The 19,057-nt window shown below is 40.7% G+C and overlaps 1 protein-coding gene across 1 annotated transcript; it reads right to left on the bottom strand.

Annotated features, from left to right (window-relative positions):
* Positions 1–9,712: 9,712 nt before the first annotated feature.
* Positions 9,713–12,974, bottom strand: LOC147881093 (pentatricopeptide repeat-containing protein At3g09040, mitochondrial-like). The gene has a single exon (XM_087369959.1). The coding sequence runs from the start codon at positions 12,573–12,575 to the stop codon at positions 10,002–10,004; it is 2,574 nt and encodes an 857-aa protein (XP_087226085.1). The 5' UTR covers positions 12,576–12,974; the 3' UTR covers positions 9,713–10,001.
* Between the last annotated feature and the right edge of the window lie 6,083 nt (positions 12,975–19,057).

Below are 19,057 nucleotides of genomic sequence, written 5' to 3'. Positions count from 1 at the left end.
TGAAAAATCACATGCAGGTTCCACAATAAGCATGATTCTAATTAAAAGGCATCATCATCATAATGAAAATTTTCAAAGAGGTTTTTAGAATAATAGAGAGCCCGGGGGAGGAAAAGGAAATTACTGATGGACATCTATATGTGGATGGTCTAGTGCAACATAGAATGTTGCTATGAAGTGCCATGATATGCACTAGATGGATGATGTCTGATGAAATGCCATGATGGGCATAGCCTTTGAGAATGCTTCTTCCATGATGAGCACAAGATGATGGGCATATCTGAGATGGTGGATGTAGCATATTAGAAGGCTATAGCCATGATGTGATATACTAATGGGTATTTTGAATACACCCTAAAGGTGGAGAATACAAAATCTTCTTTATGGATATACCCTAATGGTATTTTTGATATACCCTAAAGGTGGAGCATACAAACTCTTCTATATGCTCAAGAAGATAAATGAATGAGAAGAGTGATATTAATTTGGGTCATGTCACATGCATAGTCCATGATGGGACATGCAATGGTGATAAGAAATCCATAGTCTACTATCATAGTAAATGTAATGGCAATACCTTGTAGAAGGGCATGTGATGGCCATAGCCCAAGTGAGTGCAAGAAAGTGACATGTACAATATAAGTTTGTGATTTCTACTGAGTCAAAAAATAGGCAAGAAATTGAAGAGAAGCATTTGTTAAGGTTGCACTAATTATGTGCCAAGGCTTTGGGAGACATCAAAGCCTTAGCTTGCCAATGGACACTTATGAGAAATGGGAAGTATTTTATAATTCGCATAATTGCATATGAATGGTCTACCAAGGGAGAATTTTCTTCGAGGAAAATCCCTAAATCATGAAGTAAGAACTAGACCCCGTGATTAGATCTTGGGAACTAAGTTCCTTTAGTCCGGTTAGCTTGGAACTAAATCCACCTAGTTTGGTTACTACTGTGGTGACAAAGTTTATCTAGTTTACTAGATGGTAACTAGGTAACTAGATTCATATGTTTGATTACATAGTAACCAAGTTTATCTAGTTTGATTAAATAATAACCAAGCTCATCCGATTGGGCTATCCCAAGAGCATGGTTTTATGATATCATGTCCCAAAACCACAAGCTACCAATGTTTGGGATCAATCTCGATGTCATATCACATATTGTGGTTATGCACTAACCTATAGAGTTGTAAAAAGGAAAAAGTTTAACCCTAATCCTAATCCGAACCCTAACCCTAACCCTAACCCTAAGGGGTTCAATGCAAACTTGATGAAGCTATTCTAAAAAGGCAATCAAGAAGAATAGATGTGGATTGGATACCTATCACTATGCTAAACACCTCTTACTAGAAGTTTTTTTTTAGCATCCAAGAAGTTCGGCATTAACATTGAAGCCAAAGGAAGCCAAATAAGAAGGAAGAGCATTGATGTCAAGCGGACAAAGACATAGATAGAAGCCTTGAGAAAGACAAAGATGAAGAAAACCACCTAAACATCTAGCCAAAAATCAACAAGGCCAAGTGAAATAGCCCTAGCTCCAAGAAACCAAAGGCAAAGGTAGAAGATAGCTGAAGAAGGTTGAAGGGTGAAGGCGGAGAAACAAAGAACAAATTTCCAAGATTGAAGGCAAAAGGAAATGGGTGAACTCTTTTGATGGGGTATGATATGATCCTCGAGATTAGTGGTTCTGTGAGCATGTGAAGCAAAAATTTTAATGACAATGAGGGTTACATTAATGTGCAATTTAAGCTGTCAATGTATGTTGTGGATGAGGATGACAAATCAAGTGAAAAAATCAATCAATTGAAGAAGATAGTTTATTCAACATGGAATTGTTCTTGAAAAGAGTTCACATGTCATGAAAGATAACATCAAAGGGTGCTATCATGAAGATGAGTACATGTTTGATAATTGATTGGTTTTCCATGGAGATTTTTTCAATGGTGTCTCATTCTTGCAAGTGGAGAGCTATTTTAGTCATTGAGACTTTAGAGAATTTAGTGGCAGTGGAAAATATCTGCTCCAAATATGCTCAAAGTGATCCAAATATTTGTAAATGGGCTGCTTGCAAGCACCAGTGTAGGTATTAGAAGGGCAACAAAATCAAACAATATAGAAGGTGGGCCAATAAAGATATAGAGACTACACTACAACCAAGAGAGCTTGAACCCTTCAATGAAGATCAAAATGGTCATTCACAAAAATATGCTTCAAAAAGTTTTGTAAAGAAGAAGAGAAAGAAGTAGGTCTTTGAAATTGTCCTTGTGATACAATGGTGTTCTAGCTATGTCCTAATATCAATATGTTATCTTGTTACATTATTCTTCTAATGTATTGTTTTGCTTCAATTATCTTTAACATTGAATGGATATTTATTCTATTTCATTGCTACAATTCATGAATTTATATGTATCCTTTGATTTGTCTAAGTTGTTTGTGCTTACATGTTGTGGAAAATGCTATAATTGTATGAAATATGATGGGCATCAAATTTTATTTGTGAATTGAAAAATGCTTAAAGGTGTGTCGGGACTCAAGCATGATGAATGAGTTAGTGTTCATCGGCATTTGTATCCATAATGACTTCATGTCCATGCTCAAATATGTTTTGGCTACTTGGCCAAATATCTCCTTGGTGGAAACACTTGGCCAAGTTAAAACATGTTTTAGCCACTTGGTGAAATGCTTCTTTAGGCAAGTCATTTAAAACTCCTTATGCAATGTTGAAGGATGTTTTTCCGAAATGGGAAAACTTTCCACTGCTATGATGTTTGGACTTTCTGGGCGATGTTCAAGAATGTTTTGTTCAGATGCCAAATCTTTCATGGATCTAATATTTGAGACTTTTTAGGCAATGTTTACATGTGTTTTGGCCAAAAAGCCAAAATTTTCCTTCTATGATATTTATGACATTATGGGTGATGATTAATGTTATTTTTTGCCACATGGTCTATTCTTCCCATGTCTATCCTATTTAGAGCTTGTTGCCAATACCAAAGTATGTTTTTTCGCATGTCCAAATCTTTCTTGGCTATGATGTTTGGACTCCACCCTATCATTACAAAAAGGTTTTTGCCATCGTAAGGCAATCAAGCATAACCTTTTAAAAGGCTATGTATTTTTTGGGATCTAAATAAAGCGAAAGGCTATAGATCCGATACGTTGAGATGGTATAGTGAGTATGAAATTTTATAAATGATAATGTAATGATCTCAGACATGACCAAAATGCACTAAAACTACACAATGGGAATTTATATATCTATCAATATAGAGTTTATCAATTTATTTTTCCCTCTCAATCTCTTGTGAATTTGTTTCTACGAATGAAATTCATTTCCTTATTTATCTCAATAGATCCTAGCCTCACTATCACATCACTAGAAACATCGCCTGTACTTGTGACACCTGGTTCAATGATGTGGTCTATGACTAATTTAAATGTTAACATGCAAGTACGAAGCTCAGGCTAGTTGATTTACAATTTCTAAGTTAATGTTCCATTTATGCAAGACCAAAAGGTAAAGAAAAGCTGAAAAGTCAATGTCTGAAGTTAAGGTTCCATTGTGAACCAGAGAGGGAATGTTTAGAGTTAATTTTCCCATTAACAACCATGGTTGGAAGAAAGATTCAAAACAATGTCAAAAGAGTGAAGGACAAATTGATGTAATGGGATCATATCTAGAGTCCTAAGGTCTAAGGTTGTGAGTGTGTGAACACATGGTGTGCTTGGATAGGCGTTAGTAGGTGTGATTGAGTGAATCTAGGTGTGTGGTGTGTAATTGAGAGAATCATGGAACTGATTGAGAGATTTGTGGATTTAGATGCTCTACTGAGCTCACATGTGATGTCACTACTGGATGTAATTAGAGCCTATATATTGGGCCTATCTCTCATGAATAAACCCTCTCTCTTTTGCTTCACTTGCTCAATCCTTCTTGCAACTCCAACAAAGAGGTGATAATTAAAAAAAAAAGGCTAGTGGTGATAATAGATCTAAATGAATGCACTGTTTGCTAAGTCAATTAAATATATGATGGTGGGAAGCATTGTGTGGCTCTACATCTCACATGTTTGGAGTTTCTATAATGGTTGCTAGGTCACTTTCATGTTGGCATTTAATCAATTGTAGAAGAAAAGGCATGGTGCAACACATGGCAAACATTTTGAAGCATCAAATTAAAAGAAAACTACATCTATTCATGGTTGGGGAGCAGGGGCATGCCACAAGCACAGAAAGAGTAGAATCATCTGATTAGACAAGGTGAATGTGGAAGCAAAGCTTAAAGCACTACTAATAATAGTATGGGCTATTATAGTGAGGAATGTAAACTAGAAATGACAATATTCATTGATGTATCACCTTAAAAGGGTTGTGTTTATCCCATTAGAAATTTCATTTTTGCTAGAAAATTCAAAATAGATTGTACTGTGATTCCATTTTGCAAGGAGTCACTGCCATACCTACAAATGCTAGATATTACGCAAGATCTGTCCAAAGAAAATATGGTTAAGCTTCAATTAATGAGGTGTTTTATTGTTTTTCACCTATGATCCAAGAGTTCAAAGAAAAAAAATAAAAAGTGCTTGCAAGGATGCATATAGAGTCTCATATGTATACTCCGAGCTCAAAAAAATATACAAAAAAAGGGTTTTCCATACAATCATTACTACAGTGAGTGGGAATATCCCCACTACAAGAAGCATGGTACATGCTCAACAAGTTAACAATGAATTAAGAGAAAGAATACATGGTAGGGGAAATCTAAAAAATGGGGGCATTGAAATACATTGAGGCAAAATGCTTTGCTACATCCTTTACAACTCGTCTAGAGTATAGTTAGTCATTTGTTGTGTGCTCCCTAGCCATGCCCTATCTCGTCCACTTACTCTCTCCTACATTTTGCCATGGTATCAGAGCATGGTCTTGACTTCTACTAAGGCTTGTCTATCTTCCACCTTGTAGAGGGTGAGTAGATCTTCATTGTAGTTTAGATAATTCACATTTGAGTCTATGGAATGAAAGAAATGTTTAGTGAGTGGTGTGAACTTCCTTATTTTGTGAGAGTTTGTGTATCTATGAGTGTGAGAAAAAGGGAGAGATTCACAAAATGAGGGTCATGAAAAAAATTAAATGCTTTTGGAAAAGAGGGTCCTTGAGCTCTACATAACCATTTATGGACTTCAACATGCTTGTCAAGAACTTTCCCTTTATACCACTTGTCAAGCCCATCGTGTACACAACTGCTTGTGTACTTCAACATGCTTGTTAAGAACTTTCCTTAATATTTCATGTGAATGCCGTCATGTACTTGGAGTTTCCAAGATCTTGAAAAGAAGAATATTTCTTAGGGTCGCAAATAGTGTGGGCCTAAAGGAGCTTTAGGCAAAGGCTCTCGTAAGATTTAAAATGCAGGGGACGAGCATTTTCCGAGCAAAATCTTCCGAGCGTCTGAGCGAAGGAAAAAAAAAGCTTCCAACTATGCAAAAATATGACAAAAATGGATCAGAAGAAAACATAGTTTCACTTAGAAATATGAAAAGTATTATAGGAATGCCTATTTTATACACGAATATTTATGTGAATCTTTGGGAATGGTGAGAACATAATGGGATGGCTTTTGAAGAAACCCACATGTAGAGTAGACTTCTCTATGAAAATTCCCTTATGATCCTTCTTACAACTTTTTACTTAATAGGGGGTGACATTGAAAAACCTCTCTCAACCTATCTTCATGAAAAGGTTTCTCCAAAGAAAACTCATTGAAGCAAGCCATCAAGGTAGTTTTGCCAGCGAAACCCCTTTGAACAAGGTCTTTTAAGATAGTTTCACTGGCGAAACTACCTTGGACAACACTTTTAAAAGTGACATAACTTTCACATCCAATGTCCAAATATAGTCATTCAGCCACTCAAATTGATCAGAAAACCCCATTTGAGCACATCTATGGGGTTATATTTTGGAAAACCTTGCATATATAGCATTAAATATTACATGTATTTTATGAGAGTGATATATAAGCGCAAGTTAATACTTATTTACAGTAATTTAAACTTTTGTAGAAACATGTCCATAAATATCTTGTTATTAATACTATAAAAACACTTGAAAGATATTGCCATATGATATAAATGTGTTTAATAAGTAATTATTTATGTATAATATTATTATATTGAGAGTGATTATGAGGGACATTTCTTAAGTGAATTATTTTTCAATACTTTTTTAAGGTAATAACAAGGGTACAAAGGGATGTTTATGAATAAGAAGATTTATGTTATGTAAAAATAAATGAGTGACTAGTCTATATATTTTTATGATAAAAGGATCTAGTTCTAATGAAAATAAAAGTGTAAAAACCATGTTTCCTAAAGAAATACTATTTTAAAAATCTCTTGAAAAACACGCTCGTATAAACCTGCTCATAAAATTGACGCATCCTAAAATCCACATGAAACCATAGCTACTATTGTGTACATCTCCAAGTGCATGCTACAATAGTTGTGCACAAAACAACCTTGTAGCTAAGGAAACCACCTCACATTTCCTCAAATCATTAACAGCATATGGAGTCCAAGCCCCAGCTCCTTGAGTCCCATATAATCCATCCTTGATGCCCATGATGTCAACTCTTAATAGTCACACAATTTGCGAGGCCAATTAAAGATTATGAGCTAGCCCACAAGTGTCACATGATTCTCCATCAATATATTGTATTATGTAAAAACAACACTATTAGTTTGCCACCATCCATCCATAGTTCAAAGCCAACTTAGGTCATGTGGAAGATTCACCACATGGTAGATAAAGGCTCAAAGCCCGCACTCTCAAATCTCCAAGTGGTAAATGAGGAAGAAACTGCACAATGAGGTAGATCGGAGTGCCACATCGCACATGACTAGGTGGGTAAGGAATCTCACCAAAAGATAAAATGTGGTAAGCAATTGCACATGTATTGCCTTATCTATCATGTTAGTAGAAGTGACATGAAAATAGAGCCATGTCATGAACTTATCTACCATGTCGTCGCTACTACATATGTAGTCCAACACATTGCCTTATCTATCATGTTAGTAAATCAACATTGCCAAGTACTTATTTAGTCAGCTTCCCATCAAACCCATTTAATGTATGACACCTTATGAATCATTCATTGGATACAAACCACAGATTGGGCATCTCTACATTTTCGGATGCATATACATGATGATCATCATAGAAGTTGGATTTTAAATCACGTAAATGCATCATGGTTGGCTATAGTGAAGAGAGCAAAGCATACAAATTGTATGATTCCATCAATTGAAAAGGTCATTATTTCTAGAGATGTAGTACTTGATGAAGAATCAAATACACAAGAGATAATCACACTAACAACTTAGTCACATCCAAAGAAGAATGATGAAAAACAGCCAACATTGCCAGCAGATCCCCTAGAAGAGCAACAACTCATGAGGTCTACAAGAGAAGGAAAAATACCATTGAGGTTGACATATGCTAAAAAAGTCAATGGCTCCTTAGACAAAGAAGTATAAATGCAACAACCACCAAGTTATGTTGAGCATGGCAAAGAGAATCAAGTTTGCAAACACCCAAAAGTTGGTAAGCCAAAATTGACAAGTATTTTGTTGATCTGGAACAAATGAAGTCCAATACAAATCATATTCTCTACTACAAAGTTCACATGGAAGACATCATCCTTGCACTTTGGGTATGTAGATGATCAGATTGTGATTGGCAACAATAAAAGCTTTATCATCAAGCTGAAACAAGACTTATTTGTAGAGTTCTATTGGACTTACGTATTATTATCTTGGCATTGAGTTTTAGGATGATGCAAACAACACCTTTATGAGCGAGTTGAAATCTGTGTGGACAATATTTTGAAGAAGTTTCATCTGGTAGATTGCAAGATTGCATCCATGGAGCCAAATTTGAAACTCATAGAAGATCTTAAAAATGACAAGTTCTATTGGCAACTCATTGGACTTCATATGAATCTGACTCTAACAACTTGTAAGAGCTAGCTACATATGCATTTGGTAAGAGCTGGCTATTTATTACATAAGATAAGATGTAAATGACAACTTACTATATAACAAATATTTAGCCCACTCTTATGTATTTGTTATGTAGTACATTCATAGTATGGCTCATGGCAAATCCCAAATAGTGTCATTGGAATGCAACCAAGTAAGTCTTGACGTATATTAAAGGTATATGTCAATTTGGAATAAAATAAAGTGGTAGTGATTTAAGATTGCATTAATATTGTGACAATGATTATGTAGTAACATAAGCAAATATAGTGCTCTCACAATAGGTGCACGTAAGGCTCTATGGGTCAAAAGACTATTGTCGAAAACTAATTATTTTGATGACATAAGGTCGACAACCATATACTGTGATAATCAATCGGCTCAAGCCTTAGCTAAGAATCATATATCCATCATATATCCCATTCAAGAATAAAGCACATTGATGTCATAGAGTACTTCATCAGAGAAAGAGTGTTACATGTGACATCACATTGCCACATTGTGATAGTAAAGATAATCTAGACATCCCCATTAAGAAGGTGTATGGAATGTAATGTTAAGTCCTTCATTCATCTTGATAGAAGGCCCACTTCATGATGTTGATCTTGAAGGAAGGTGTTGGGAATCAATCTCAACATTCTTTTTTATATTGTGAATAAGCACTAACCCATAAGAGTGCTAAAAAGGGAAAAGGGTTGGAAACATAGTTGCAAGCAAACATCAGCAAATTGTAAATGTTTGCAAACATGGGCAAGGAGATATGTGTGAAACAATCGTGGGTCTTACGAATTGCAGCTTGCAAAATTGCTGTCAGCTACCTTTACTCAAAAGAACTGTTAGCTATCACCATTTATTGAACATGAAATATATGCTGCCATGTTTTTTGAAAGGCAGCATACATATTACGGTTGACATCGAAAGGATAAAACTTAACAATGAACAGGAAATGGACAGCATACGTGTTATCGTTGACATTGCAAGGACAAAACTTAAGAGTGAACTTGGATTGCACAGAAAAATTTGAAATGGACAGCATACGTTTAACTTGTTACAATCCCAATTTGAAACCATTAGACTTGTCTATCTGCAGCAATTGAAGACTGAAAAATTCAAGCATGCTAAATGCTCATCATAAACGTATGAAACTGTATACATATATGGTATTTGCTGTTTTGTTTTTGCAGGATGGGCTGGGCTACATTCAATTTGTAGACACAAGATTGTGTAGCGACATGGTTGGAGGCAGTAGGGCATCGAGTTTGGAGGTGGCAGAGCAGAAACTGGTGCTTCCGAACAGGCTACGATTTCCAAAATCCAAGGACAAAACCCCAAAAACCAAAGGTTGGCAGGGTTTAAAAAAATTGACGTTTGAAAACACAATCTTGGAAAACGTTTGCTTTAACATGCAAACATGTTTGTTTGCCACTATGCTTCTCATCCTCACTCTTTCTCCTCTCCCTCTCCATATTTTATCAACAATATCTTATTGATGCATTGGGAAGTGCTGAACTTCTGTAGCATAGCATTAGTTCTAATGTGTGTTCATATTATGATCATTCATAATATATTCTGTATAGCTCACTACAGTAATCAATAGGCAAATTCATAACTTGCGAGTGATTCAAGAAGGATATGTCCCGGAATTGCAGTGTGTGTCATGGGATGTATCAAGAAGGAAAGATGGGTTATGTGGATATAGTGTTTGTAACCTCACCAACACCTTCGCAGCCAATTCACTTTTATAAAAGATAGAGCAACCAATTATTTGTCAAAAGATGCAAAACCACCTTCATATGTCAAGGCAGGAAAGTGTACTTGTGGAGACCATTGGTGATGCTAGTGCATCTGCAGAAGCCCTGGTCCCCCCTTATTTGAAATGTTGGTGCCAGTATGATAAAAATACAGGTGTACTCAGGGAAAGAAGATAAAAATTGAGTCTGATTGTGAATCATGTTTAATTGGATTATCCCCCTTTAGCCAGCTTTCCTAAAAAAATTTGCTTGGGGAAAAAGCCTTGTATTTGTATGCATGATTTTGCAGCGTTTGTCTTGGCTTCTTCCATGCTGGTTCTCATTGCCTCAACCTTCTTCTCATCCTCTGGCATGTGAGCACCTGCATAGATGTTAGACATCAAGATATAAGCTGCGGCATCCTTTTCATCTAGTTGCACTGCATGTTCAAAGGCCTGTCTTCCAAGCTCCACATTACCCCACTTTTGACAAGCTCCCAATACAGTAAGCCACACCACAAGATTAGGTTGGAAAGGCATCTTCTCCACCATAGCTACTGCCCAGTCTAATTGGCCTGCACGGCCAAGGATATCAACCATGCACGTGTGGTGCTCAATAGTTGGAGTCATTCCATAGTCTTTGCTCATGGCCTCAAAGTACTTTTGGCCTTTATCCAATATACCTGCGTGACTGCATACCGTAAGAACAGTAAGGAATGTAACACTATTTGGCTCTATGCCTTCTCCTCCCATTCTCTGAAGCATGTGAAAAACATGTTTACTTTCTCCTAGCTGGGCATATCCTGCAATCAGTGCAGTCCATGAGACTACATCTCGAACCGGCAGCTCGCCAAACACTTCCCATGCTTTTGCAAGCGAGCCACATTTTGCATACATGTCAACCAACATGTTACCGATATAGAAGTCTCCTTCCAATTCCTGTCTGACAATCTCAGCATGTATTTTTCGCCCCTTGACTAGGGCACCAATGTTGCCACAAGCTTTCAAGCTGCAGACAAATGTGACAGCATTTGGAGAGACACCCTCTACTTGCATCTGTTCAAAACAATTCAGTGCTTCCTCACCAAACCCATGCTCAGCAAATGCTGCAATTAGTGCAGTCCATGATACTACGTCTCGAACTGGCAGCTTGTCAAACACTTCGAGTGCTTTTGCAAGTGCGCCACAGTTGGCATACATGTCAATCAAAGTGCTGCCAACAAAAGGATCCCTTTCGAATTCCTGTCTGACAATCTCGGCATGTATTTCTTGGCCCTTATCTATGGCTCCTATGCTGCCACAAGCTTTCAAGCTGCAAACAAACGTAACTGCATCTGGAGAGACACCCTCCAGTTGCATCTGTTCGAAACAGGTCAGTGCTTCTTCACTAAGCCCGTGTTCAGCATATCCTACAATTAGTGCCGTCCACGAGACTACATCCCGAACTGGCAGCTTGTCAAATACTTCCTGTGCTTTAGCAAAAGAGGCTTTGGCTCCTATACTGCCACAAGCTTTCAAGCTGCAGACAAACGTGCCAGCATTTGGAGCGATGCCCTCCAGTTGCATCTGTTGGATACAGTTCAATGATTCCTCAGCAAACCCCTGTTCAGCATAACCTGCAATTAGTATGTTCCATGTCACATCGTCTCGAACTGGCAACTTGTCAAACACTTCCCGAGCTTTTACAAGCAAGCCACATTTGGCATACATGTCAACCAAGCTGCTGCCAACAAACGGATCTGTTTCAAATTTCTGTCCAGCAATCTCGGAGTGTATTTCTTGGCCCTTGTCTATGGCTCCTATACTACCACAAGCTTTCAAGCTGCAAACGAAAGTGACAGCATTGGGAGAGACACCACATAGTTTCATCTGTTCAAAACAGTCCAGTGCTTCCTCACCAAGCCCTCGTTCAGCATATCCTGTAATTAATGCTGTCCATGAGACTACATTTGGAATTGTTAGCATGTCAAAAACTTCCCGTGCTTTTGCAAGCGAGCCACATTTGGCATACATGTCGACCAAGGTGCTGCCAACAAAAGGATTTCTTTCCAATGCACGTCTTGCAATCTCAGCATGTAGTTCCCTGCCCTTGTCTATGGTTCCTATGTTGCGACAAGCTTTCAAGCTGCAGACAAACGTGACAACATTTGGAGAGACACCCTCCAGTTGCATCATTTCGAAACAGTTCAGTGCCTCTGCACCAAATCCACGTTCAGCATATCCTGCAATTAATGCAGTCCATGAGACCACATCTCGAACTGGCAGCTTGTCCAAGACTTCTTGTGCTTTCGCAAGCAAACCACATTTGGCATACATGTCTACCAACGTGCTGCCAACAAAAGGACCTTTTTCCAATGCCTGTGTGACAATATCAGCATGTATTTCTCGGCCTATTTCTGCATCTTTCAGCCTAGCACAAGCTTTCAGGAGGGCTACAAACGTGTACTTGCTAGGATGTACAGAGTCCTCTTGCATTTTGTGGTACAAATTGAGGGCATGGTGTGATTCCCCACATTCGATATAACCCATGATGAGAGAAGTCCAACAATGCTCATTCCGATCAACCAGCCTTTTAAAAACCTGATCAGCATCGCACATGCTTCCACATTCCACCAAAGTTGGGACAAGGAAGTTCCCGAGAGACCCGTGAGCCTCCAGCCCACTTTTACACATGTAAGCATGCAGGCGTTTGGCGAACGTTGCACTTTTCTTTTTTCTGCAATTCTGCAAGATGCATATAAAGTTTTCGACCGAAGGCAGGTGGGACATCCGTTCCAAAGAAGTGAGTGCCTCCTCTAATATTAGCATCTCCCAGCCACTGTTCTCTTGCAATTCTTGTGCTTCAGACGTATTTAACTGTACCCGAGTTTGACCGGGCCTGACCACTGAAAGCTTCTGCCCCGTGCATTACTGGGTTCCTTTTTATGGCACGCCCTTGGAACAATAGGTATTACTTCTACAGCTTTACCTGCGCTTTTGCTCTCTGAGTTGTCCCACCATTTGGAAGGACCCATGAAGTACAGCCACTTTGTTCTTGAGCTATTTGAGGAGTATGACCACGCTGGAAACCGATTCCCAGGAGTGTGTAGATGTTTGAGTCGGATGTTTTTTGAAGTTTGTCCGGGAATGCCTACAGGCAAACGTGTTGAGATACATAGAGGAGAGCCAGCCAAACGAACCGTCACCATTGCTGTCCTTAAGACGAAGGTCCCCTTCATCTCTGCAGAGAACTAATCTGTGTTGGGTTATAGTTCAATAGGGCCCCCGAAGATGGTGAAAAAGGGGTATTAGTATTAGTTGGTATGGGAGCAGTGTTTCAGAAGATTTTTCTCAACAAATCACAAAACTTGGGGTGTCAAAATTTGAAGGTTTTTCCAGAATTTGCAGATTCTTTAGCTAAAATATAACTAAATTGCCTAAAATTTTGCAGATTTTACAAAATTGAGAAAATGTTTTTTAAGGGTGAAAATGAAAATATTGCAGGTTCATCGTATATAGTTTGCACGTAATCTGTGAACACTAGGGGAGTGGTATGCTTCGCACAATTAGCTATGAGGTTAATTAAAGGCTAATTAATGCTTTGCGGGATTCTTCCAGAGACATTGTGGTGGGGATTCTTCCAGAGCTTTTTGCACCGACGGCCACCATGGATGTAGTACAAGCAACCTTTGGTTTACTGGTGGTCAAGGTCAAGTGTACACACAAAAAGAAGCTGGACAAGCCCCTCGGAAAGATGTGCAATTATGATAGAAAGAAAAGCAAGGGCAGAATCAACTTCTCCGAGCTCACGGTGCATGAGCTAGAGAAATCTGCAAAGGTGCTTTAGCTGTTGACGCAGGTAATGGACCACCACTAGGCTATAGTGACGAATATACTCTCCAGGCTATAGTGCCAAATATACTCGCCAGGCTAGCAGAATCGTAAATCACAAATTGGGTGGATTTTTTCTGCATGCATATGAAGGAGGACTTGAAGACACATGGAGATGTCTTGGGTAACCCAATTATATGCCAGTCATCTACCATATGCTGGAATAGCAGCTGCCTGTCGGATTTGGGCTAGCCAACAAAGAGGCCGCATGGGAGATTCATGTAGAAGAAGAGCCAGTGGTGTCCAATCCCAAGAGGCTCATTATGAGTGCCGCCTCATCAAGCCGCCCTAATCAATAGCCACTCGAAGGCCAAGTGAGGACGTAGCATGAAGACCGCCGAATGAGGGAACTTTTGGACAAACAAAGACATCTTGAGGCCTCCAACCGCCAATCAAAAGACAAGGAGATAATTTAGGCCCCCATTGATGTGGAAATGTTTCCAAGGGGAAGATATAGTTGATATTGCAATGCCTTCACCCTGGGGGAGAATCGATTCCTCCCACCTTGTCCGCCAGCCAAGCTACCGCCACCGCTCCCATACATGCCTAGGATCCATCTTCCTTCGTCACCGGCACCTCTTCCTCTCCTAGGGCGGGGCTAATAGAGGGTCCGACAGTTTTGCAGTACACCAGAGTATAGAGCACTTGTTGGTAGTTACAACATGATGTCCACAGAGCAGTTGTCAAACGCGGGCAATATGGAGCTCCAACTCCTTTATGCCATGGTCCAGCTCCCTCAGGTACTTGTACCATTTTGCAGCAAAGGCAGGAGCAGGCCACCCAACTGTCCTCCTCTCTATTACACGCTCAGGTTAGGGCATGTGAAAGCCATACACTTATGATCGCCACGTAGGCCACCAAGCAAGCCACTGTGGATAGAGAAGAAGAGTGCAAGGCCAAGGTCTAAGACCTAGAGGTGACCATTACTCACAAAGCTCAAGGATCATCTCTCCGTGAGCGAGTCCCTGGTTCTCAAACCATGATGGACCAGTTGGACAAAGTAGAATCCAGCCTTACAACGGCGGAGGATCGATTTGAACAGGCCGAGAAGAAATACACAAGGCATTAGGAGGGTTGTGATTGCCAAATTGTTGTCTCTGTGCCAACATGGACTTAGGTAGAACAGAATGTGTGTGTACAGTAGTGGCAAAGCTCTACTTGTACTTGCATAAGGCTAGAAATAATCCCTCTTAGAAATCCAACTTGCATGTTCTACATGCAAGTTTTACATACGATTCCTACATGCAATTCCTACATGTGAGTTGTACATGCAAGTTCTACATATGACTTCTACATGCAACTTCTATATGCAAGTTCTACATGTAGAGAGAGAATGTGTTACAATTCCTACATGCAGAGAGAGAAGCTCTCCAACTTGTATAAATACCCCATAATGGAATGAAGCCCACACTCTTTGGGACATTGTGTTGAGTTCTACTTTGGTATTCCAAGCAATTATCTCAAGTGTCCATGCTTCCTTGCACTCCACGTCCAAAAGCATGTCCTAACCTTGCAACTCCTCCTTCCCTCTCCTCCAACCTTGCAACCCATCCTCTCCCTCTCCTCCTCCCTCCTCCTCCTCCTCCCTCTTCCTCCTCCTCCTCCTCCTGCTCCTCCTCCTCCTTCCTCCTCTCTCCTATTTTCCCCATGCTCTTACACCTTCTTCCTCTCCCACTCCTATGCTCCCCCTAAACCCTTAGTTCCTCTACCCTTAATCTCCATGATCTACAAGGGAGATGAGTTCTCCACCATGTATTCTACTCTAAACCTTGGAACCTCTTCTAAACTCGGGAACTCCTAACCCTGGAACTCCTTCTAAACCTTGGAACTCCTTCTAACCTTGGAACCTCCTAAACCTTAAAACTCCTTCTACCCTGGAACCTCCTTCTAAACTTTGGAACTCCTTCTAACCCTTGAACCCCTTCTGAACCTTGGAACCTCCTTCTAACCCTAGAACCTCCTTCCAACCCTTAAACTCCTCCTAAACCCTGCAACGCCCAATGAAGGTGAAAGCCTTCACTACCTCAACCATGATGATACATGTTCCTTTTAGACATGCATGCACTATGTTTGCTTACCACACTTAAGCCTACGTCTCTCTTCGGAACACGACTCGAGGTCCTAAGCTACACGTATACTACAAACGACAACCCTGATATATCTGTAGGTGACAAAAAGCCTTGGAACCCTGCATACTGAGAAAACCCTTCTCTTTCTACGAAAGCCATAGGAAAGAACCAACATTTGGTGCCATTGCTGGGGAGACTAGCGTCTCAAGTAACGAGTAAACATATGCAGGTATGTGTAAAAAACAAACAACTTCGAACTTTCACGAACATAACACTCAAGGGCAAGGAGAGTAAAATTTTTTCCATTTCTAGCCAAACATATCAACCCCAAGTATCAACCTTGGGTTACTACCTTAAGAAATTTTCTTTATTTCTTAAAAAGAGCCCTTTTCCCCCCCCTCCATCTCCACCACCCCCTCCCTCCCCTTTTTTCCCCCCTCCATCTCCACCACCCGTCCCCCCTCCCCCCCTCCATCTCCATCTCCACCACCACCCCATCCCCCTTTCCCCCCCTCCATCTCCACCACCCCCTCCCCCCTTCCCCACTCTATCTCCACCACCTCCCCCCCTCCATCTCCACTACCCCCTCCCCCCTCCATCTCCACCACCACCACCACCTCCCCTTCTCCCCCTTCCCCCCCTCCATCTCCACCACCCCCTCCCCCCCTCCATCTCCACCACCCTTTCCCCCTTCCACCACCACCACCACCACCTCCCATGACTGACCGGTCGCATTGAGGGTAGATAGAGCATTTCCCGAGGCAGTCGACTCTCAGGTTGTGGGGCCTGTTTGGAGCAACAGATGATCTCGGATGGCTCTGGGCCGAACGGCAACCATAGGCTAGTCGCTCTATTTTCCACACCTATTCTATCGTGTGGTTGATGGCCTATTTCGGGGACCGACCCCTGTCGGCCAGTTTGGGCGGACTGGATCGGTCACCAAATTGGGTCTAACCGACTACGACTGGTGGCTATATAAGAGCGAGCCCGTGAAGCCCATTTCATCACTGGCTACAGCAACCTTGATTCCTTAGCATCCAGCCTCTGTCCTCTACTGTTTCGAGCTTGCCATCGAAGCTTCTTTCACAGGAGTGCACGGCTGGGAGGCAGCGCCATCTATTGTATCAGTTCTACAGTAATCAAATTTTGATTCTCCATACTATCTGTTTTCTCTCTTATGTACGAGATCTTGTTATCTATTAAGCACAGATGTTTGTTTTCTTACATGGTATCAGAGCCTAGACTCTAGCAAGAAGATTTGGTAGTGTGTTTCTATTTGCGAGCAGATTGTGAGAGATGGCCCAACCCGCAAGACTGCAAATCCCACCATTCGACGAAAGCGAAAAGTTGGACGGCTCTAACTATCCACTCTGGAAGTTCAAGATGAAGACCATCCTAAGCGCATACGAGCTTTGGGACACTGCTACCAGGGTGGACGTGAGGCCGGTTGCGAGACCGAATTCGGCCAATGCAGGACAATAGATAGTACCAACTACGGATGAGATTCTCGTGTGGACAAGAAGAAATGCAGATGCATTGTGTTCTATTGTTTGCAGTGTAAGTGATTCCATCATGGCGTTAATTCAACATGTCACCACAGTGGAGGAGGCATGGACGGTCTTGAAAAATCAGTACGAGACCACGAATCAGACACGGATTCAGAATCTAAAGACTCAACTCGCGAATGAGAAACTGTCTGAGTCTAAAGCGGCAGAGAAGTTCATCACCAGGGTGAAGAATCTGTGCGATCAGATGACTGTGATTGGCATCACCATCATCAGCGAGAATCTAGCATGAAGGTGCATACAGATTCTCCTACCAAAGTAGGACGGTCTTGTTACGGTGCTGGATACGCAGAACAAAAATCCGCCCCTCAACTTTGAGGATTTCAGCGCGATGCTTCTGGAGGAGGAGATGCGTCAAAAGACGAGGACTGGAGAAGATTCGGCTTTCTACGCTGGATCAAAGAAAGGTAAGGACTCTGGTAACCCATCTTCTTCTGATGATAAAAAGAGAAAGAAGAAGATCAAGTGCTTCTATTGCAACAAGGGAGGGCACTGTTGGTAAACTGAAAGGAAAGAAGAGAGTGAACACAAACTCAGAATACTTGCATATAGAATGAAGAAGAGTGAGGTCCTTATGTAGGCACCTCTTACATGCTTACTGACATCACTGATGACTTTAGAGCTCCACAATCATCTCCTCAATCTGCTCCTAGATTCTCTCAATCATCCTATGTGGCTTACCACCACCTAACTGTGCTTATGGGCACCTAACTGTGCCTTTAGCACTCACACATAGAAACCAAGGTGTGCCTGAGGCATACACCTTGAGATATCCCAACAAACCCCCCCTCAAGGGAATGCCTCAGGCTATGTCAAGGATATAGCTAGCACAAGGTGTCTCATGCCATCTCATGGTGGTCATGGATCTATCAATGGCTAGGATCTCAAGCTAGCAAGGGTTCCCATGGGTGTAAGGTAAACAAAAGGGATACAAAAAGACCTTCCAATGGTTATCTCCCCTGCATGTACATGCACACAATGTCTGCAGGAGGTACCATGGAGCAAAAAACATACATATGGCCTACATCATAAGGTGACCAGAGGTGTTTACAAAACACACAAAACAATATAGTTTATTTCATTCATTTTGGAGGACTATCCAGGCTGAGTACCTTGACTCAACATAAAAAGAGAGATCTAGAGCATACATAGAGATGACTTAAAAACCATAATCTTCAAAGGATGCCTCATCTTATGGAGGCACATCAACTGAAAGTAGATTGGCATTTTTTGTCTTTGAAGTTTCTTCCTTCTTGGCTCTACAAAACTTCTCATGATGATTGTTTTTGCCATAGTGTTTGCATGGATTGATTTTGAAGCAGTCTTTTGAGAGGTGATTAGTCTTCCCACAATGATTGCAAGGTGAGAACTTGCCCTTCTGGATTTTTATGGCATAAGCTATGTCATTGCCTTTCCTGAGCTCCATGTGCCTTTCTTCTTCTTGGAGAGCAGAGATAATACCTTCAAGATTAGGATTAGGAAGATTTTTCAAAGTGGTAACAATATGATCATAATCTTCAGGCATACTCTTAAGCAACACTGCCATAGCATCATCTGTAGTGATAGGAGAGTTGATAGAAGCAAGTTGAGTCATAAGACTCCACATGTAATTGACATGGGCAGCCAAAGGAGTGCCACTAACCATCTTCAATTTAAAGAAAGAAATTTTAAGTGATAATTTTGAGATGTGAGAGCTAGCACCAAAAATCATGTCAAGCTTCTGCCAAGCTTCTGAAGGAGACTCTAAGTCACAGATGGGATGAATATAATCATCTCCTAAAGCAAG

Source organism: Dipteris shenzhenensis, chromosome 31, assembly GCF_047967505.1.
Source record: "Dipteris shenzhenensis isolate YYH24624 ecotype China chromosome 31, Dip_SZ_1.0, whole genome shotgun sequence".
In the NCBI taxonomy this organism is placed as follows: Eukaryota; Viridiplantae; Streptophyta; class Polypodiopsida; order Gleicheniales; family Dipteridaceae; genus Dipteris; species Dipteris shenzhenensis.
This window is presented reverse-complemented; position numbering and strand designations above follow the sequence as displayed.

What these genes read in the sequence shown, in the direction of transcription:
- LOC147881093 (XM_087369959.1), bottom strand. Translation starts at nt 12,575, where the DNA reads ATGCTAATATTAGAGGAGGCACTCACTTCTTTGGAACGGATGTCCCAC.